This window comes from Bos mutus, chromosome 16 (genome assembly GCF_027580195.1).
Source record: "Bos mutus isolate GX-2022 chromosome 16, NWIPB_WYAK_1.1, whole genome shotgun sequence".
Classification (NCBI taxonomy): Eukaryota; Metazoa; Chordata; class Mammalia; order Artiodactyla; family Bovidae; genus Bos; species Bos mutus.
Window position 1 is genome coordinate 36,494,596 of NC_091632.1, and position 22,040 is coordinate 36,516,635.

General features: G+C 59.6%; 1 protein-coding gene across 4 annotated transcripts in view; it reads right to left on the minus strand.

Moving 5' to 3' along the window:
- Positions 1–213: 213 nt before the first annotated feature.
- MEGF6 (multiple EGF like domains 6) overlaps positions 214–22,040 on the minus strand; it is a 106,779-nt gene continuing 84,952 nt past the window's right edge. For 3 of the 4 annotated variants that reach the window (XM_070385093.1, XM_070385092.1, XM_070385094.1), the window contains 24 exons: positions 16,046–16,174; positions 15,228–15,362; positions 14,652–14,786; positions 11,802–11,927; positions 11,141–11,272; positions 10,919–11,047; positions 10,696–10,827; positions 10,042–10,170; positions 9,815–9,943; positions 9,513–9,641; positions 8,993–9,121; positions 8,611–8,739; positions 8,271–8,399; positions 8,023–8,151; positions 7,740–7,871; positions 7,506–7,634; positions 6,819–6,947; positions 5,612–5,740; positions 5,243–5,371; positions 4,887–5,015; positions 4,668–4,796; positions 3,929–4,057; positions 2,363–2,410; positions 214–2,076 (listed from right to left, as the gene is read on the minus strand). In XM_070385093.1, coding sequence (XP_070241194.1) covers positions 1,943–2,076; positions 2,363–2,410; positions 3,929–4,057; positions 4,668–4,796; positions 4,887–5,015; positions 5,243–5,371; positions 5,612–5,740; positions 6,819–6,947; positions 7,506–7,634; positions 7,740–7,871; positions 8,023–8,151; positions 8,271–8,399; positions 8,611–8,739; positions 8,993–9,121; positions 9,513–9,641; positions 9,815–9,943; positions 10,042–10,170; positions 10,696–10,827; positions 10,919–11,047; positions 11,141–11,272; positions 11,802–11,927; positions 14,652–14,786; positions 15,228–15,362; positions 16,046–16,174 — 3,038 coding nt within the window. In that variant the 3' untranslated portion in view covers positions 214–1,942. Of the gene's footprint in view, positions 2,077–2,362; positions 2,411–3,928; positions 4,058–4,667; positions 4,797–4,886; positions 5,016–5,242; positions 5,372–5,548; positions 5,741–6,818; positions 6,948–7,505; positions 7,635–7,739; positions 7,872–8,022; positions 8,152–8,270; positions 8,400–8,610; positions 8,740–8,992; positions 9,122–9,512; positions 9,642–9,814; positions 9,944–10,041; positions 10,171–10,695; positions 10,828–10,918; positions 11,048–11,140; positions 11,273–11,801; positions 11,928–14,651; positions 14,787–15,227; positions 15,363–16,045; positions 16,175–22,040 lie in introns of those variants that run through there. The other variant, XM_070385095.1, reaches the window with a different exon arrangement.

A 22,040-nucleotide genomic window follows, 5' to 3' on the forward strand; every position in this document is an offset into this window, starting at 1 on the left:
GTGAAGGACAGGGAAGGAAGCATGGCATGCTGCAGTCCATGGGGTGGCAAAGAATCAGACACAACTTAGCGAGTGAACAAGACCAGTGTCTCTCCCTTCCTCTGCTCCACCTCACCTGGCTTCCTGGTGCCTGTTTTCATTCTCTTAATCTCTAGGTTGGGGGCCGGTTGCAAAAAGAGTCGGACACAATTAAGCGACTAAACAACAAATCACTAGGTCATATGAGAAATATAATGATTATCTCATGCTTTCCATTCTTAATGGAAAACTTCCTCTGAATGTAATTTCAAGTGTGGTTCTCACATGGTGCCCACTGAGGCTGTGGACACCCAGGAATAATGTCCACTTTTCTCCTCAAGGACAGTTTAGCAGGACACACGATTGAAGGCCGTGAAATTCAAGTTTCAGCGTCTTTTCTTCGACACCCTGAAACTGACATCACCGCCTTCTCGCTTCAGTGTTTCTGCTGGAGCGACTGCTGTCACTCTGACTCCTGTTTGCTTTCTCTGGACGTTTTAGAGTCTCTCTTTGTTACTAAAATTCTTTAAATTCCTTAGACAATGGCTTTAAAATGTTTTAAATTTTATTTCCAGTATGAGCACTTTCGATCTGAGATCATCCAACTTAGACCTGAGAGCTTGGTGCTTTGTGTCGATGGTTTTTCCCTTCTTTTTCTAGGGCCTCAGAAGTGCTAACACTTCCCTCATCCTTTTCCACTAACCTTTCCTTTGTATCTTCTCTCTCTCTGCCTCCCTGATGCCTCCTGGGAGGGTCCTGAGCTGTAAAACCTGGTATTTGGCTAGATTCCTGCCACCCTCCCCACCTCCCACCCCTCAGCAACTCCAGCCTCCACACGCTCCAAGCCCAGTCCTGACGATGGTCCTTCTTGACCTGCATCCAATTATCCCTGCACTGTCCCTGACACTTTCTGGGATATGGATTCTATTTATATACCTCAAAGTCTTAAAACAGTGGCCCATTAACTCAGTTTCATCTGCTACTGCTTGTCCACTCGCTGTCCATCTAAGGGGACAGGGTTTACGAGAACCCACCCTGCTTTGCCCCATGAGATTCTTTGCGCCTGGAGCAATCAGCTACCTGGGCTCATGCTGGAGGGGAGAGGGGGCTCCAGCCCAGACCTAAGTGTCCCGTGTGACAATCTGGGTCCAACCATCTCCCCTGGTTCTACCCTGAAGACAGGGCAGGGGGAGGAGTGGGGGACACCCAAGCTGCCCTTAGCAGCACCCTGCTCTTCTCCTCTGGGGACCACACGTCCCATATACAGGCTGTTGCCAGCACTTGGAGGGTCTCTGGGCTCCATGCCCTCAAGAGCACTGGGAACCAGGATAAACCCTGACTGCTTGTGTGGCACCCAGGGAGGCCTAGGGGCCTCACGGGCCTCTCTGGTCAGGTCACTCATGCCAGTGGTCCCAGGAGGGCACCACACAGAGCCGGTACAAAGCAGCAAGCACACAGGCCTCGAAGAAGTAGCTGCTCCTTTCTTAACTTACTGGGTTTCACAGGGTACCGAAGCCCCACCCAGAGGCCTGAGTCAAGGCCTCCTAGGTGGGGCAGCAGGCAGGCAGCCCTCCAGTGCCCAGGGTCTGGCTGCCCATAAATACCTTCCATAAATATGGCCCGGCCTAGCACCAGCATCTGTTTCCAGGTAAACAGACTGAACTGCAGCAGTTCAAGGCCTAGCACCAGAAGAACTTGCTCCAAGGAAGGGCCCCATGCCCGCACCTGCCCCCGCATCTGCCTGCAGTCTCACCCCGGGGGCATGGCAGGTGGGGCTTCCTCCACACTATGATCCTCAGCGCGGGCCAGGCAGGGCCTCCATCCTCGTGGTCAGAAGATCCTTGCAGAGCGGAAGGTTGCACCACTGTCCACAGGCCTCGGAGACCAGGGTGGGGCCGGAGTCCTGGCCCCCACACGTCCCTCCTCAGTGGACACCAAAGCCCCCAGGTCCCCTTAGTGGCCCCTGGGAGCCAAGCCTCAGTGGGGGCTGCCCCTGAGCTAGTGCTTCTCTAGGCTGCTGCTGAGCCCGGGTCTGGTGGGAAGCTGGTTGTAGGGCCGCTGCAGGGGAAGGAAAGAAGCAGGTCAGCCCTGGGGTGGGCAGAAATTCTCCAAGGCCTTTTGAGTCCTGGGCTCAGGCTTCCTGCTGCCCCTCCTGTCCTTCCAGCTCCAGACTTGACTCACCTCTGAGGTTCAGGTTTTAGAATCCCTGCCACCCTGGGGACCCAGATTACATGCAAGTGCTGGATCCCCCTCCCTCCTCTGGCCTTAGTCTGCAGGTAAGGGGGCTGTAACACCAGCAAGGGCCACCCTCCTGGCAACACAGGGATGCCCCTGGCCCGCCTACCTGGGCCCAGGGCTGGAGACGGGCTCTCCGGGAGCTGGGAGGGTCCACCTGCAGGCAGACAAACACGCTGGTGCCCCTCCCTCGGGTGGGCAGCAGTCATGGAGCAGCGAGGCTGCAGGGACCCCCACTCTCTCCCTGCACAGCATCCCCCCACCAATATACAGGGTGGGGAGGCAGGACTTAGGACTGGATGAAAAGGGGCTTCACTGCAGGCCCTGTGGGGTCCACTCCAGGGCAGGAGCAGTGAGGCCCTTCCTGTCCTCCTTCCCAGCAGGGCTCAGGCAGGGGCAGCCCCAGTTCCTGACGCCCACCGACCCCCACCCCAGGGTAAACGGCAAGGCCGCCTAGAATGCCTCTGGTGCAGTACCAAACTTAACCACCAGGTGCCGCTGTGGGCATCATTCGTCCCAGCACGAGCCCCACAAGTTTCGGTCTCCATCTGCTCAACCCCCTCCTCTTGGGGAGGTGGGATCCCTCCCCTAAAGGCGCTTAGGGGCCAGGGCTGCCTTGGGGAGGCTCAACAAGATGCACTCACAATATCAAGACCATGTCTGGGGTCCCCAGGTCAAGGATCCCAGCCTGGAATCTCCACTCACACCCTTGCTTCCCCCATCACCCCATCTCAAGGCCTGCCTGGCACAGGCCCCAAGCCGGCATCCGGTCTCTCCTGGCAGACACAATGCTTCCCAGGAACAGGCTGGGCCTGGGCGAGGTGACCAGGGCACACCAGAGGGGCACAGGTGGCCAGAGGAGCAGGGGCACACCAAGCTCTGCCTTCAAAAAGCAGGCTCCCCCAGTGCTTCGGGGGTGGGGGGTCACGGTGCCATCACCACCCCTGACCCTGCCTGTAGGTGTGCACAGGCACACGTATGCACGTGAGCACAGGCAAGCAGTGAAGTGCCCGTGTGCACAGAAGCACACACACACACACACACACACACACGCTGGGAGACACAGGTGCCAGCATGAAGACAGGAGCACGTGCTGCGTGCTCAGTCACTAAATCATGTCTGACTCTTCGCGACCCCATGGACTTCAGCTCGCCAGGATCCTCTGTCCATGGGATTCTCCAGGCAGGAATACTGGAGTGTGTTGCCATGCCGTCCTCCAGGGATCTCCCCAACCCAGGGACTGAACCCGCTTCTTTTATGTCTCCTGCATTGGCAGATGGGTTCTTTACCCCTAGTGCCAGCTGGGAAGACTGGAGCACACACCTGTGCTACTGCACACACGCACCCTCGGATAGGTACACTGTCATGCCCTGGTTCACACATGCAGGGTGAGGAAGGGGTGGCGGGGGGCTGTGTCAGCGCCCACCCACACTGGATCACCCAGCCCTGCCCAAGGGGTCTCCACCCTCTGCAGTTTGAGCCCACGCCTGCTGCTCTTGGGTTGGCTGTATGCTGAGTCCCACCCACGGTCCAGGGGCTGGAAGGTCCACACTTTGTCCAGCAGAGGCCAGGCAGACACCATGGGCATTGCGCTCAGATGGTGACATTCGTGCCACTCGCCTGACCCCACGAGCACCCTGTCCCCCTCTCGCCCCCCGCCCCGAGCCCGACTCACCCTGCCGGCACGTGGGCCCTGTGTAGCCGTCCACGCAGAGGCACTGCCCGCTGACAGGGTCGCAGTCGGCTCCACCCCCACAGGAGCAGTGCAGGGCACAGCCCGGCCCGAAGAAGCCCCTCCTGCAGCCTGTGGGTGGGGTGGGGGTGGCGGGAGGGACAGGCCTGAGTGCCACTCCGGTCCACCCGGGGCTGGGACCGCAGGCCTCAGGATACCCCCAGGGAGCATGCAAGAGCAAAGACCTCAAGCCTTAGATTTGTCCTGTGTGAGCCCTCACGTGGGAAAGTGCTGGGCGCCGGGCACTGGCCCAGAATCTCTTCCCCATGTTCCCACCAGCCCCCAGGCCAGCGAAGGGGAGCTGGCGGTCAGGGAGGCTCCCTAGGGGCAAGATGGCCAAGAGCCCTGAGGAGCAGACACAGAGCCCGCGCAGGCCAGCTGGCCCATCTGGGAGGTTTCCTTCCCACCTCACCAGGGGCCCATCCCCAGGACCAAGGCCCCCCACCCCAGGGAGAGGCCCCCCCAGGGACTCAGGGGAAAGCCGTAAAGCAGGACGGGCATCGACAACCCCGAGCAGGAACCCTGGTGCTGGGCCCCTGTGAGCCACTGCGCCAGCAGAGGGACCGGGCAGGAGGACGCAGTGCCCAGGCCAGGACGTGACACAGGTGGGCTCCAGAAACACAGTCGATTCCACCAACAGAGACCCATACCCCTGCCCCCACCAAGCGGTACCCCGACTCACCCAGGTCACAGGTGGTCCCTGTGCGCCCAGGGGGGCACAGGCAGTGGCCGGTGACGGGGTCACAGGGCACCCCAAGCTCGCAGTCACACTGCTGGCCGCAGCCCTCTCCGAACGAGCCCGGCTCACACCCTGGAAGGGGCACTGGCTCAGCATCCTCTGTCCTGAGCCCAGGGCGGGGGGACCGACCGGGTGGGAGTGAGTGGGGGTGCAGACACTTACCCCGCTCGCAGAACTGGCCATGGAGGCCAGCAGGGCAGAGGCACTGGCCGCTGACAGGGTCGCAGGGGGCGCCATGCTGACACTGGCACGTCTGCTGGCAGCCAGCCCCATGGAAGCCGGGGGGACAGGCTGAGGGAGACCCGGGTCGGAGCCCGTGACTCAGTTTGCCCAGAGAGAGCAAAGGACGGGCTGGGGGCTGGAGCCCGCTTCCTCCCACCCAGGCCCAGCGCCTGCCCCTTGTGGCCCTCTGCCCCGAAGCTGGGTCAGGCCTCGTCGCATCGGGCCGCCACAAGGAGTGACGCGGAAAGCAGAGGAGTGCGCGCCCGGGGGTGCGGTGGCCCAACCCTACAACTCACAGTGCTCGCAGGCCTGGCCGTAGAAGCCAGGGCCGCAGCGGCAGGCCCCCGACGTGGGCTCACAGGCCCCGTGGTTGTGGCAGGAGCACTCGAGGCTGCAGGCGGCACCGTAGCGCCCGGCGGGGCAGGCTGGGGAGGGGCCGGGGGGTCAGCCTCCTGCCGCGGGACAGCAGGGGCACTAGCCTCACCCAGGGGACCCTGGGAGCCTCGCCCGGACCTCCGGCAGCCGGGTGCCTCCCCACAATCGCCCCTAAGCTATGGCCCTCCTCCCCCACCCAGCCCCTGCCACACCGGGCATGGCCTCACCCGCTACGGGCGGCGACTCTCCAGCTCACACACGCCGCCGCCCCCAGGCTGGCCCGGACTCACCCAGCTCGCAGTGTGGCCCAGTCCAGCCCAGGCCACAGGAACAGCTGCCGTTGGTGGCGTGACACAGGCCCCCATTCCTGCAGGAGCACGCATGCTCACAATTCACACCAAACCGATTCTGGGGGCAGCCTAGGGGTGAAGCGGGCGTGCTCAGAGCTCTGGTCCAGAGCCAGACACGCTCCAGGACACTCCCACGTGATCCGACAGTCATTCAACAAACACTTCCTCCTCCCCCCGCCCCCAAGGCATACACGTGCCAGGAAGCAGCACCAACCACATCCTGCCAGTTCATCCATCTTCCTCAGAGGCCAGAACTGAGCCAGGGCTGAGAGTTACACAGGAGGAAAGGGACCAGGGCCCTCCAGAGGATGGGAGTGCCTGTCCAGCAGGCGGGAGGGGATCAGGGAAGTCTTCCTGGGGAGGAGGCACACTCCAGGTTCGGAGGAGGCTGGGCAGCCCCACACTCCAGGTGGTGCTTTCAGACTCTGACCCCTAGCTGCCGTTCTCCCCTGGAGGTGAGGAGTGGCCTGGCTCAAGTCAGGACTCAGGACCTGGGGGAGTGTGACCGGCCCCCTGAAGAGGACCAGAGGGTGCAGAGGGCTCAGACCTACCAGGGTGTGGGGTCAGACCAAGCAGTGTGGGCAAGGCCTGAGGACCTGCTTACCATCATGAGCACAAACCCCACGACGGTCCCAGGGGCCACTCCGATTGCCCCACCATCACCTGTGCTCCGGGCCTCCATCTCTGTGGGTTCCCAGCTGCTGGGCCCAGGAGGAAGGGCCAGCAGGACCCCGTTCCAGGAGGACATCAGCCAAGAGGCTGGCTCCATCCTCAAGATGGAGCAGTCGCCTGACCCCTCCTGCTGGGCGGTGGGGGCTGGCTCTGGGAAAGAAGTTATTCATCCCCCACTGGCCACAGGGAACTGGAGAGGTCAACTGATGGCCTGAGTCCTGGAGTCACGGGTCAAGGCAAGATATGGGGTGCTATCGGATGATCCGAGTGGGCATTGCGGTCAACATGAGTAAGCCCTCACTTATATCCTCAGGGCACCTCGGGGATTAACAGAAGGGACCCCGCTCTCCCGTGACTCGTATTTATCACTCTATCACCACCTTCACTTCTACCTTCTCTCTGTCACCAACGCCCCCCACGGCTAGTGTAGTGATGAATGCGAAGTGCCTGAGGCAGCAGGCAAGTGGGTTCTCACCGTGCTCGCAGTGGACGCCGGTCCTCCCAGGCGGACAGGAGCAGCTGCCGGTCACGGGGTCACAGGCCGCCCCCTGCCCACACCCGCACACGTAGGCGCAGCCAGGGCCAAAGCGGCCGTGTGGACAGGCTGCCGGGAGGAAAGGCGAGGGTGGCCACTCCTGGCTCGATCTCCCTGCCTCTGCTCTGTCAACCCGGATGGGACAGGACTGGGCCAGGGCAGGCTGGGTGGGGAGACTCCCGCCCTGTCTGCCCAGACAGGGCAGGGCCACCTGCCGCTGAGGCCCCGCCTGCCCTGGTGTCTCTCTCGGCTGCAGGCTCTGCGGGGGGCCGGGCTCACACTACAGTGAGTGACTCACGGTGCCCCCACCCACTTCCACCAGCCCCAGCCCCAGATGGTCGGAAAGTCCCCACGTGACTCAGGGAGAGGCCCTTCTCTCGGTAGGACACCAGCTGGCTTCTGCAGGGCTCCTGGTGGACACAGCCCGGGTCGAGGGCGCAGCACACGGCCAGGCAGGGCAGGCCGAGGAGACGTTTTGGCCACATCGATCCCCCAGCTTAGCCTGGTCTGCAGCCAGTCCCAGTGAGGGACCCAAGGAGTGGCACGGTCAGGGGCTGTCTGCCCTGCAGGCCGGATGGCGTGGCCCTGCCTGTCGAGGTGCAGGGAGAAGACACCCCAGCCACTCACCGAGGCTGCAGTCAGTCCCAAGGAATCCGGCGGGGCAGCGGCAGGCCCCAGTGACCGCGTCACAAGAGCCCCCGTTGAGACACCCACACAGCAGCTCACAGCCAGGCCCAAACCGCCCTGGTGGGCACCCTGCGGAGGGAGGGGCCAGCTGCCAGGGGTGGGGGGCTCCTGAAGCCCCTCCCCCTTTCCCACCATCACTCCAGTGGGCCGGCGGGCAGCCGAGGCAGCACTCACGTTGCTGGCAGCCGGCGCCGTGGTAGCCGGGGGCACACGCGCAGGTCCCCGAGGCGGGGTGGCAGGCCTGGTTCTCGCCGGGGCAGTGGCACTGCTGCCCACAGCGCTCCCCAAAGGTGCCAGGTGGGCAGGCTGGGGGAGGCGGCAGGGGTCAGTCCTGGCCCGGCCCGGAGAAGGCACCCTCCCTCACACCGGGCCCCTCTTGGGGGCAGAGCTCTGGGGCCCAGTCCAGAAGCGCATGTGGCCTGAACTGCCCTCAGGCCTGCCCACATCCGGCACCCACCTTGCTCACAGCTGGGCCCTGTGAAGCCCGGGGGACAGTGACACTCCCCGGTGACGTGGTGGCAGGCGGCGCCCGGGGGGCACTGGCAGCGCTGGGCACAGGCCTCTCCAAACCAGCTGGGTGGGCAGGCTGCGGGGAGGCGCGGGCGGAGGTGGTGGGGAGCCCTGGGGTTGGGGGGCGGGGGCCCGAGGGGTCACCGTGTGGAGGACCCGCCCCCACCCTGGGCACCAGCAGAGCTGAGGGCTCACCGCTCTCACACCGCGAGCCCCTCCACCCCGGGGGACAGAGGCAGGCCCCAGTGACGGCGTGGCAGGTGGCCCCCCACCGGCAGGCGCAGCGCTCCTCACAGCGGACCCCAAAGGTGCCCTCGGGACAGGCTGTGGCGAAAGAGGCAGGCAGGCTGAGTCCAGCTCGGGGCGGCTCCCCGGACAGAGGCAGTAGGCCTGGGGAGCTCAGACCGCAGCCCTGCCCTCTCCTACCCACTGCCCACCCTGCTGAGGCCCCACACTCTGGCACGATGGAGGCCACCCCACAGGGGCCCGAGGGGCCTCCTGGCCTCCCCCATGGGTCCCCGAGCCACCCACTCACAGCTCTGGCACTTGTCCCCGGTCCAGCCGGCTGGGCAGAGGCAGTGGACGGTGTGCGGATCACAGAGGCCACCGTTGAGGCACCCGCAGCTGTGCGGGCAGCCAACTTCAAAGACCCCCGGGAGGCACTCTGCAGAGACGGGGCGGGTGATGCCTGGGGGCCTGGGACACCTGCCCTGCCCATGCTTCCTGCACCCTGAGCCTCGGATCCTGGGTCCTTGGGAAGGATAGGTGCCCGGGGGTGGTGACACCACAGGGTACACCCAGGGCCCTGCCCCTCAACGCCAGGCAGCCGTCTTGGGCCTCAGAGGGAGGGGGCCAGGGCAGTGGCCTTGGGTGCCCCCAGACCCCCAGGGCCTCTCCTCCACCGGCCTGACACTCACCCTTCTCACAGGCCAGGCCGGCCCAGCCCTCTGGGCAGGTGCAGTGTCCTGAGACAGGGTCACAGCTGCCCCCATTCTGGCACAGGCAGGAGTGCTGACAGTCCTCACCATAGAGGCCCTCTGGGCAGGCTGAGGCCAGAGAGAGAAGCAACCTGTGGTTTCCCCGCCAGCCAGGCCAGAGGCCTGAACCCCGGTAAGGCCAGCCCACTGGACCTGCAGGCTCATCCCAAAGCCCGACACCAAACTTTAGGGGCGGGAACTGGGGCCGCCTCTAGGACGAGCTGCCCAGGGCTCCCCGGGCCCGCCGGCCAGTCTCTGGGGGCTCAGCGCTGAAGGGTGTGGTCCCTTAGGAGTCCTAAGGCCTCCCTCCCTCCCCAGGTGCCCCATAGCAGGGAGACAGACTCCCACCCTCCCTGCCCAGAGAGGTTTAGATCCCCCTCAAGTCCCACCCATGTCACCCTGCATGGCCCAGGGAGGGACAAGTATGACAGCTGGCTCCAGACTCCCGATCAGGGCTTACCCTGCAGGCAGGTGGGCCCCGTCCAGCCAGGGCCACAGTGGCACTGCCCGTGGACAGGGTCACAGGAGGCCCCATTAAAGCAGGAGCAGGCCTGGCTGCAGTTGTGGCCGAACATGTGGGCTGGGCAGGCTGCAGGAGAGAGGGGGTCAGGGGCCGGGGGTGATGGACCCCAGGAGGGGCTGCAGCAGATGGTCCCAGGCTGCTGAGATCTAGCGCCCCTCCTTCTGACCTGGGTGGCCACACACAAGGATGGACCCTAACCCTAACGGGCAGCGCCCAGGGCTGACGGGGGCCTCACGCACTCTGGGCACAGCGGGGGCCCTGGCGGCCGGAAGGACAGAGGCAGGAGCCGCTCACGGGATCACAGGGGACTCCGGCACTGCAGTCACAGGCATGGCCACAGTCCACTCCAAAGAAGCCAGCTGGGCAGGCTGCAGGCGGGGCGGTGACAGGAGACCACCGGGGTCACAAGACCCGCCCGCACGCCGGCCACCCCTCCCACACCCCTCCGGCCCGCGCCCTGGCTCACCTCGCTCACAGAAGGTGCCCCTCCAGCCGGCAGGGCAGGTGCAGGCCCCGCTGACATGGTCACAGGCCGCCCCGTGCTCGCACTGGCACTGCCGCCCACAGCCCGGCCCGAAGTAGCCCTGGGGACACCCTGAGACACCGGACTCTCAGCTGGGGGTACAGTGAGCCTGCCCCAGTCCTGCCCAGGGCCTGGGCTGTGGGGCAGGGGAAGCCCCTCCCTTACCCAAGGCCTCTGCATCCCTCCCAGCTAGGGACCAAGCCCCCAGCTCACCCAGGCCCACTGGCCCGGGCCGGGTGGGGGTCGACACTGAAGCGCAGGGCCCTTGGTCCTTAGCAGACACTCTCCTCCCCTCCCACAGGTGGCAGGTGCCCCCTAGGGTGCCACTGAGCCATCTCTTGCTGCCTTTGCTCCACGTGGGCCATCTCTTGAGCCCAGGCAGGTATGAGGGTGGTGGGTGGTGGGGGGGCCAGATGGGGGAGGTTGGGGGTAGGCTTAGATGAGGAGACTTCCTGCTTGTCTGGGGACAGGGAGCAGGGCTGGGTCCCCCTGACACTTGTACGTGTGTGTGTACATATGTGTGCACGTGAGCGTGCGTGTGTGTACGCACATGAGCACACATGTGCACATGCGTGTGCGGGCCAGGCCGGGACTCACGCTGCTCACACCGCGGGCCCACGTAGCCGGCTTCACACACACACAGGCCGCTGACGGCGTCACAGCCCCCGTGGCCTGCACTGCAGTTGCAGGCGAAGCTGCAGTCGGGGCCCCAGTGGCCGCTGTCACAGGCTGCAACAGAGCAGCAAAGGCTGGGCACCCTGCGCAGGTGACCACAGTCGGGTCAGGGGTGGGGAGGGACGCCTGGACACCAGGCCGCTACCTCTCTGGCAGCTGAGGCCGGTCCACCCAGGGGCGCAGCTGCACCGGCCGGTCACTGGGTGGCAGAGCCCATCGTTGGCACAGGAGCACTGCGTCTGGCAGCCAGGTCCAAACCAGCCAGCAGGGCAGGCTGTGGGCAGAGACAGGCTGAGCGTAGCTGGGGCCGGACATGGGGCCGGCTGTGATTGCGGGCAGGGCTGAGGTGGGGGCAGCGGGCACTCACCATCCTGGCAGCGGCTGCCCATGAAGCCGGGGCGGCACAGGCAGGCTCCAGTCTCCGGCACACAGGCGGCACCGTGCTCACACGGCGGGCAGATCTCCTGGCAGCCAAGCCCCCAGCGGCCCTCGGGACAATCTAGCAACCCCCCCCACACACACACACAGAGGTAGTCAGTCTTCCAGGCCTTGCTGGGCCCACTGGGGAGCAGGGATATCTCTTCCCAACTGAGTCATCCCAGAGGAGGGAGGGGGCAGGTCATGGGAACCCCTAGTCCACTCACAGGCTGTAGACTTTAGGGCATTCACCCCAGGGGGAGACCCCCTGCCCCAGGATGCTCAACAAGCAAAAGGGGGGCCCCAGAAGAACCGGGAGACCCACATGCAATGAACAGGAGCTTAGAGGACCCACCACAGGCTGGGGAGGGCGGGGGGCCGCTGGCCAAGCTGTCCCCGTGGCTGACAGTTCCCAGTGTCCCCTCTGCAGGCTCGGCCACGGGGCAGCCACAGATGCCCACATCCAGACCCAAGGCTGGTGGTGTGAGCTCTCGTAGCTGCTGTGGATGGGCCTGGGGTCTGCAGGGCTCCAGGGTTGGGGTCTGTAAACGTGGCCAGGCATTGTGTAGCACAGGGAGCTGAGGTGACCCTGGGCCACGGCTGCCACTCACCTGCCCCACAGTCGTCCCCGGTCCTCCCCGGGGGGCACAGACATTGCCCTGTGACCCGGTTGCAGGGGGCGTCCCCACAGGAGCAGGAGCCTGAGCAGTTCTGGCCAAACGTCCCTGCTGGGCACTCTAGGGGCGGGGAGCGGAGAGCCTCAGGGCCTCCACTCAGAGTGGCCCTCCTCCCCTGACCTCCACCCCACCCAGCACCTGTCCCCCTACCTGTCCCCCCACCTGCCACCCTTGGCACCTGTCACACTCTCACCTGCCCCCCACACCTGCCCCCCCACCTGCCTCCCTGGAACCTGTCCCCCCTCATCTGCCCCCCACACCTTCCCTCCTCATCTACCCCTCCACCTGCCCCCCTCACCTGCCTCCCACACCTGCCCCCTCACCTGCACCCCCACCTGCCCCCTGCACCTGCCCTCCTCTCCTCCCCCCTGTACCTGCACCACCTGCCCCCTGCACCTGCCCTCCCCTCCTCCCCTCTGCACCTGCCCCCTGCACCTGCCCTCCTCACCTGTCCCCTGCACCTGCCCCCCTCACCTGCACCCCCAACTGCCCCCTGCTCCTGCCCCCCTCACCTGTCCCCAGCACCTGCCCCCTTCACCTGCCCCACAGGGTTGCTGGACACAGCCCGGGTCTCCAGGGTGATGAGGGCAGTCACAGGAGTGAACAGGAGATGGGGACACGGGGCAGGGAAAGGCCCACGTAGGAGCAGTGGTGAGGGGTGGCCTGGAGGCCGCAGATGGCAGGGCCTATGGGGGGTGAGTCAGGACCCTGGAGAGCGGTGGCAGGCCCGCTCTGTCTGCCTTCCTCCCACTGTGGTCCACCATGGGGACCCCATGTGGTCACCACGTGTTCGGGAGTGAGAAAAGCCTGGGGAGGAGGGGCCAGCCGCTCTGGGCCCAAAGTAGAGCTTCAGAAAAGAACATTGGGATCATGGAGCCTGACCCCACCCATGTGGGCTGCAGTGGTGGCTCCAATGGCCTGGCAGGGCCCCCTGTCCCCCCTATACCTGCTTGACTAGGGCGGTAACCCAGATGATGAGAAGGCCCTGCTGGCCCCAGCACCATGTGGCTGCTGTGATGCTGCTATAAAGAAAGTTCTGGGCCCTGGAAGGCCAGCCAGGCACCTGGAGTGGACAGGCTGGGGTCCACACTTCACACCAAAGAATCAGAAAACCCGTCTCTCCCACCACAACACTCAGCGGGACTGAGAATTGAGGACGCGCCCTCCCTGGGTAGGGGGAGATGTCAGCCGGAATGGCGTGAGGTCCCAGGCCTGGAGTCTCTCCGGCCCCGGGATGGGCTCTGGACAAAGGACACACCCCTTGAACCCTTGCCCTGAGGGCCCACACCTACAGGCACCTGCTCACCCACAGGACCCCAGGCGGCACACACGCTGGGCGCACATGCAGGCACCCAGGCAGCGTGGACAGGGGCAGGGAGGCCCAGCAGGGCACACGGAGCTGTCCCGCCATCTGGGGGGTCCCCGCTCCACTGACGGGCAGACGTGTTTGGGGTACAGATGCTCTCCAGACCTGACTACAGCAGGGGGCCCATCATGGCCGAAAAGATGTGTCCATGTCCCGCCACCCATCCCTGGAGCCCTGGATGCTTTTGAAGAGAAAAGGGAAAGGAAGACAAAGAAGTCCGGCAGGGAAGGACGGGGGTTAAGGCCCTTCAAGTCTCAGCACTCAGGCCTCCTTGGAGGGCACTGCTGGACAGCGGCCGCCGGCAGGAGTGGAGGAAGGGGAGGGCGCAGAGAGAAGTCAGGGGAGTCACGGAGCCTGAGGCCACGCCAGGCAGGCGAGGTCCACCAGCTCCCACGCTGGTTCACGGATGGGATGACGTGCCTGGCTCCTGAAGGCCCTCGAGACCACAGAGGCCCCCCGAGTGTAGGTTGGGCTTGTGGGGATACTTGGTTTCCAAGCTGGGTTCTAAGCCCTACACACAGCCCTCCTGCACCAAGGGAATCAGAGCCCAGATCTTCCCGGGGGTCTCCAGGACCACCACTGAGAGGGGGGTCCAGGCCTGGGTGTAGAGGGAGACTGACTCCCCGGGTTGGGGTCGGCAGTGGCCCCCAGGCCCTCCTCGTCCCTGAGGGGACTCGGACCACTGCCTCCAGTGGGAGTCACGCCAGTCACACTGCAGGCCCCCTCTCCACTCCCACCTGCCTTGGCTGATGGGTGAGGACAGTGTACCCTGCGCTGAGGGAGGTCCCGACCTGCCTACACTCCGTTGGCAGCCACGGCAGTGCTGATGCTCACATCAAGGGCTCCCCCATATAAACGAGGACCTCCTGCCTCCAGCCTCTCCCTGCTTGGCACCCATTCACACTGTCCCAGCCTCGGCATCCACACGGAGGGCCTACAGTCATCACGCTGGCACCTCCAGCCCAGGCCTCTCGAGACACCACCCCTGGGAGCAACTGCCTCTGTCCTGCCTGCTCAGACCCACGAGGGAGGAGCCCCCGGCTGGCTTCCAGCACAAAGCGCACTCAGTCTGTCCCATGATGGAGGGAGTGAACGAGCAAGGGAGGGGATGATCTGGGAGTGGTAACAACCCTGCCAGCAGCCCTGCACATCCACACGCACGCGCACACACACACACACACAAAGTGTACATGCGTGTATACACACACACACATGAGCTCCTGCCCTCTTGGGTGCACAGGGACAGGCAGACCTGTGGCTGAGTCACCACTGCATGACCAGGGTGGGGACACAGCAGTCAAGGTGCTGCCAGAGCCAGGCTTTAGGGCTGACACGGTACCCAGCTCCAGCACTTCTGGTGCCTGGCGCCCTGCACGGCCAGATACCCTGCACCCTACCTGGGCACTGGGGCCACTCACCTTGGCCGCAGTCCTCCCCGTGGTAACCAGCGGGACACTGCTTCCCACACTCGCCACTGACAGGGTCGCAGGCCACGCCCGGGGGGCAGGTGCACGCCTGCCGGCACCCTGGCCCAAAGAAGCCCGGCTGGCACTCTGCAGAGGGAGAGGGGAAAGGCGTCTGCAAGGTTCCAAGGGCCCTGGAGCCTGTCCCCCCTCCCCTGGGGCCTGTCCCTCTCCCCTGGGACCTGCCCGCCCTCCCCTGGCCTGTCCCTCTCCCCTGGGGCCTTTCCCCCTCCCCTGGGGCCTGTCCCCATCCCCTGGGGCCTGTCCCTCTCCCCTGGGGCCTGTTCCTCTCCCCTGGGACCTGTCCGCCCTCCCCTGGGGCCTGTCCCTCTCCCCTGGGGCCTGTCCCTCTCCCCTAGGGCCTGTCCCCCCTCCCCTGGCCTGTCCCTCTCCCCTGGGGCCTTTCCCCCTCTCCTGGGGCCTGTCCCCCTCTGCTGGGGCCTGTCCCTCTCCCTTGGGACCTGCTCACCCTCCCCTGGGGCCTGTCCTCCTCCCCTGGGGCCCTCTTCCTCCCCCCGGCCCTGTACTCACCATCCTGGCACCACTCGCCCCTGAAGCCCGCCTTGCAGGCACAGCTGCCATCCCTCTTATCGCACGCACGCGTATTCTGCTGCTCACACTTGCACTCCTCTGAGCAGCCTGGCCCAAAGGCCCATGGCGGGCAGGCTGCACCCCAGAATGCAGTGTGAGGGGGGCCTGCCCACTGCCAGCGCCCACTCCAGCCAAGATCTCTGACCCCGTCCACCTAGTTGTATCTGGGACCCCACACAGAGTCGTTGGTGCCTAGAGCACCAGGCACACTGCCCACTTTGCAGACGAGAAACAGGCTCATAGAGAGGCACTTCCCAGCCAGGGAACACCTGGGATCCTCACTGCCTCCCTCTGAACAATCCTCCTACAAGAGCTGCTGGGGTGAGGCCTGCTGGCTTTTCTCCAGCAGCCCACCGCTTCTCCCTGCACCATTCTGGGTGTCTGCGGACCCAGGGAAGGGGGGCGTGACCCCAATGGGGGCTCAGGACTTGCTCCCAGGAAGTTCCAAAAGCCAAGACAAGCTCTGTGCCCTGGAGCTCCCGAGGGTGGGGGGACCTGCCCCCACCCAGGCCTGCAAGCCACCCACCAGCCTGACTGGGGCGAGGGCCGCCCACCCAGATGCTCTGGCAGCCAGCACAGTCCAAAGGACTTTGAGTCTGCAGGCCCCTCACCCCAGCTGGGGACCTCATTGAGCCCCTGTGTCCTTATCTGTGAAGACTGATGGTTGAACACAAGCTGGACCCAGGCAGGAAGAACCCAGCCCACTGTGTGGCCCCACCCCCCTCAGATCCAAGCGCCCAGCGGTCAGTGGGACTCACCCAGGTGGCAGAAGCGGCCGTAGAGCCCCGGGTCACAGAGGCAGGCCCCGTAGAGGCGGTGGCAGCGGCCCCGGTTGGCACAGTGGCACTTCTTACGGCAGTGCTTGCCATAGAAGCCTTTGGGGCAGCCTGGGGGAAGGGGGGCCTCTTGACTGCCCACCCAGACATGGCCTCCCACCCAAGGAGATGCTCCGAGAGTGACATTAGCACCCAGTACAGGAGCCTGGAGAGGCCTGGGCCACCAGGGTACAGCCACAGGGCTTCAGGGCCACCGGAAGCCCAAGGACCCTGTGCCCCAGACAGAGAGGGTCCCTGGGGCTGGCGAGGGCCTCCGGGGGCAGGGCAGGATGAGGTGAGCCCCATGAATGTGGCCGTCTGCCCCTGCGGGCCTGTGCCCCCAGGGTCTGCGGCCCCGGACGGTGGCCAGACCGGAGGCCATCACATCTTCACCACATGCAGGAGTGACTCCGAGAGCCCACGCTCTCCATCTGACTGGCACCGACAGCATCCTGATGCCTGTCCCTCAGTGGTCATCGAGCCTGGCCTCCGGAACTCACAGAGGGAAGGACACAGGCCCAAGTTCAAGGGGCCCAGGGCCAGGGCGGGGTTGTGCCCTCCTCCCCAAATGCTTCACTCTGACTCAGCTCTGCCCCTGACCTGCCTTCTGAAGGGCTTCAGGGACCTGCATGGTGACCCCAAGGAACGTCCACATCCTGGCCATCCAGATCTCCTGGTGGGACCATCCTGGACTGTCCCAGCGAGCTAACCCAACAAGTGTCCCGAGAAGGGAAAGGAGAGGGAGGCTAGACACAAAAAGAGGAGGCCATGGGGAGACGGAGGCAGAGGCTAGAGGGACAGTCATGAGCCCGGGGCACCTGGAGTCTAGGAAACTCGTAGAGGGGCCCCTGAGAGCTGGGACGAACCTTCTCCAGCTCACCTGCACAGGTGCACTTTACTCACAGGACCCTGACTGAGGCCTAGTCTCTAGGAAGCCACACCACATCACCAAGGGAAGTACTGAGATGGAGGCCCTTTATCTGCTAGGAGTCCCATGGGTCCACTGAGGACCCATCACATATACATGAATTTAAAAGACGCTTGCTCCTTGGAAGGAAAGGTATGACCAACCTAAATGCACATTATTAAAAAGCAGAGACATCACTTTGCTGACAAAGGTCCGTATAGTCAAAGCTATGGTTTTTCCAGTAGTCATGTATGGATGTGAGATTTGGACCATAAAGAAGGCTGAACACCAAAGAACTGATGCTTTCAAACTGTGGAGTTGGAGAAGACTCTTGAGAATCCCTTGGACAGCAAGGAGATCAAACCAGTCAATCCTAAGGGAAATCAACCCTGGATATTCACTGGAAGCTGAAGCTCCAATCCTTTGGCCACCTGAAGCAAGGAGCCAACTCACTGGAAAAGATTCTCATGATGGGGAAGATTGAGAGCAGGAGGAGAAAGGGCGCAGAGGATGAGATGGTTGGATGGCATCACCGACTCGACAGACACGAGTCTGAGCAAACTCTGGGAGAGAGTGAAGGACAGAGGAGCCTGGTGTGCTGCAGTCCACAGGGTCACAAGTGGGACACAACTTAGCAACTGAACAACACACATACAGCTTCCAACAGGCAGGGTGCTTTCAGCTCTCACTCAGAGTAGGGATGGCAGATTGCAGGAAAAGAAACAGGGATGCGACCAAGCTGAGAAGGTGACCGGAGGGAGGAGGCAGAAAGACCTACCCTGCCACCCCACACAGGCCGCCTGGGCACTGGGAACCGTCCACCAATTGTTGCCATCGCTGCTAAGACAGAAGTCCTTGATATACTAGCTGTATTTGCCAGCAAAAGTAGCAGAAACGTAAAGGTCTGAAGACTTTAAAATGAAGTGTCAGGCACCTGGGAAATTTAAAGCAATCCAACTCTTCAAAGGAGGTAGAAAAAATATAAAAGACAAAAAAAGAGACAAAAGAGGGAGGGACGGAGCTCCGTCCCGGGAAGGGAGTCTTAAAAAGAGAGAAGTTTCCAAACACCAGGAAACCTTCTCACTGCCGAATCTGTGCCGAGCTTTGGAAGCACAGAGGGCAACATAACAGGAAGAAAAAATAAATAAACAATTAAAACTCGAAGATTGCGAGTCCTACGGTAACTCCCCCAGTGGAGAAGCAGCGCAGACGCCTGCAGGCGCCATTAACAAGCGGGGCTGGGCAGGGGAGGAGAGCGGGCTGCATCGCTTAGAGTAAGAATCTGGCCTGAATACCCTGAGCACTATCTGAGCGAAATAATTTGGGCTAACAAACCAGACTGTGGGATATCTACTACGCGAAAAGCCAGCCCCAACCTAAGACCGCCAGGCCCGCGCACGGAACAAAGAATTGAACAGAGATAGCCGGTTGCAGACCTTCCTCCGGTGATAGGCAGCCAGAGCCGGAAGGGGGCAATCGCAGCCCCAGAGAGACATTATCTATAAAACTGTAAGCAGGCTTTTGCTAACTAAAACTTCTTGGGGTCTGACGGTTAACATCTGCCTAAGAAGGTGCGCCTGTTTTGCGCCCAGATAACCGAGTGGCGGGAGGCGATAAGTCGCAGCATTGGCGCCGCCAAACACCTCATCACTTGAGCTGCTCGGACCTGGGAAGAGCACAATACTCAGGCCCAACTGAGTCTGCGCCTGAGGACTATCCGAGTGCCTGAACCTGAGCGGCTTGGACCTGGGAGGTACATGCAACCCAGGGCCAGCCTCGGATTGTTCCCCGGCGGAACAACCCAGAGCCCGAGCAGTGTGGGCAGGGAGGCTACACGCGCGCAGTGAGCGGGGCAGACCCAGTGTGGCTGAGGCACTGCGAAGACGCCAGTGTTATTTGTTTGCAGCATCCTCCCTCCCTCCCCACACAGCGACTGAACAAAGAGAAGAAATACAGTTCCACCCATCAGAACACTGACACAAGCTTCCCTAACCAGGAAACCTTGACAAGCCACCTGTACAAACCCACACACAGTGAGGAATAGCCACAATAAAGAGAACTCCACAAACTGCCAGAATACAGAAAGGACACCCCATACTCAGCAATTTAAACAAGATGAAGAGACAGAGGAATAGCCAGCAGATAAAGGAACAGGATAAATGCCCACCAAACCAAACAAAAGAGGAAGAGATAGGGAATCTACCTGATAAAGAATTGAATAATGATAGTGAAATTGATCCAAAATCTAGAAATTAAAATGGAATCACAGATAAATAGCTTGAGACAAGGATTGAGAAGATGCAAGAAAGGTTTAACAAGGACCTAGAAGAAATAAAAAGAGTCAATATACAATGAATAATGCAATAAATGAAATTAAAAACACTCTGGAGGCAAATAAATAGTAGAATAACAGAGGCAGAAGATAGGATTAGTGAATTAGAAGATAGAATGGTAGAAATAAATGAATCAGAGAGAATAAAAGAAAAACGAATTAAAAGAAATGAGGACAATCTCAGAGACCTCCAGGACAATATTAAACGCTACAACATTGAATCATAGGGTTCCAGAAGAAGAAGACAAAAAGAAAGACCATGAGAAAATACTTGAGGAGATAATAGTTGAAAAACTCCCTAAACTGGGGAAGGAAATAATCACCCAAGTCCAAGAAACCCAGAGAATCCCAAACAGGATAAACCCAAGGCTAAACACCCCCAAGACACATATTAATCAAATTAACAAAGATCAAACACAAAGAACAAATATTAAAAGCAGCAAGGGAAAAACAACAAATAACACACAAGGGAATTCTATAAGGATAACAGCTGATCTTTCAATAGAAACTCTTCAAGCCAGGAGGGAATGGCAAGACATACTTAAAATGATGAAAGAAAATAACCTACAGCCCAGATTATTGTACCCAGCAAGGATTTCATTCAAGTATGAAGGAGAAATCAAAAGCTTCTCAGATAAGCAAAAGCTGAGAGAATTCTGCACCACAAACCAGCTCTACAACAAATACTAAAGGATATTCTCTAGACAGGAAACACAAAAATGGTGTATAAATTGAACCCCAAACAATAAAGTAAATGGCAACGGATCATACTTATCAGTAATTACCTTAAACGTAAATGGGTTGAATGCCCCAACCAAAAGACAAAGACTGGTTGAATGGATACAAAAACAAGACCCTACATATGTTGTCTACAGGAGACCCACCTCAAAACAGGGGACACATACAGACTGAAAGTGAAGGGCTGGAAAAAGATTTTCCATGCAAATAGGGACCAAAAGAAAGCAGGAGTAGCAATACTCATATCAGATAAAATAGACTTTAAAACAAAGGCTGTGAAAAGAGACAAAGAAGGTCACTACATAATGATCAAAGGATCAATCCAAGAAGAAGATATAATAATTATAAATATATATGCACCCAACACGGGAGCACCGCAGTATGTAAGACAAATGCTAACAAGTATGAAAGGAGAAATTAATAATAACACAATAATAGTGGGAGACTTTAATACCCCACTCACACCTATGGATAGATCAACTAAACAGAAAATTAATAAGGAAACACAAACTTTAAACGATACAATAGACCAGTTAGACCTAATTGATATCTATAGGACATTTCATCCCAAAACAATGAATTTCACCTTTTTCTCAAGCGCACATGGAACCTTCTCCAGGATAGATCACATCCTGGGCCATAAAGCTAGCTTGGTAAATCAAAAAAAATAGAAATCATTCCAAGCATCTTTTCTGACCACAATGCAGTAAGATTAGATCTCAATTACAGGAGAAAAACTATTAAAAATTCCAACATATGGAGGCTGAACAACACGCTGCTGAATAACCAACAAATCACAGAAGAAATCAAAAAGAAATCAAAATTTGTATAGAAACGAATGAAAATGAAAACACAACAACCCAAAACCTGTGGGACACAGTAAAAGCAGTCCTAAGGGGAAAGTTCATAGCAATACAGGCACACCTCAAGAAACAAGAAAAAGTCAAATAAATAACCTAACTCTACACCCTCAAACAACTAGAAAAGGAAGAAATGAAGAACCCCAGGGTTAGTAGAAGGAAAGAAATCTTAAAAATTAGAGCAGAAATAAATGCAAAAGAAACAAAAGAGACCATAGCAAAAATCAACAAAGCCAAAAGCTGGTTCTTTGAAAGGATAAATAAAATTGACAAACCATTAGCCAGACTCATCAAGAAACAAAGGAGAAAAATCAAATCAATAAAATTAGAAATGACAATGGAGAGATCACAACAGACAATATAGAAATACAAAGGATCATAAGAGACTATTATCAACAATTATATGCCAATAAAATGGACAACGAGGAAGAAATGGACAAATTCTTAGAAAAGTACAACTTTCCAAAACTCGACCAGGAAGAAATAGAAAACCTTAACAGACCCATCACAAGCATGGAAATTGAAACTGTAATCAAAAATCTTCCAGCAAACAAAAGCCCAGGTCCAGACGGCTTCACAGCTGAATTCTACCAAAAATTTAGAGAAGAGCTAACACCTATCCTGCTCAAACTCTTCCAGAAAATTGCAGAGGAAGGTAAACTTCCAAACTCATTCTATGAGGCCACCATCACCCTAATACCAAAACCTGACAAAGATGCCAAAAAAAGAAAACTATAGGCCAATATCACTGATGAACATAGATGCAAAAATCCTAAACAAAATTCTAGCAATCAGAATCCAACAACACATTAAAAAGATCATACACCATGACCAAGTGGGCTTTATCCCAGGGATGCAAGGATTCTTCAATATCCGCAAATCAATCAATGTAATACACCACATTAACAAATTGAAAACAAAAACCATATGATTATCTCAATAGATGCAGAGAAAGCCTTTGACAAAATTCAACACCCATTTATGATAAAAACTCTCCAGAAAGCAGGAATAGAAGGAACATACTCAACATAATAAAAGCTATATATGACAAAACCCACAGCAAACATTATCCTCAATGGTGAAAATTGAAAGCATTTCTCT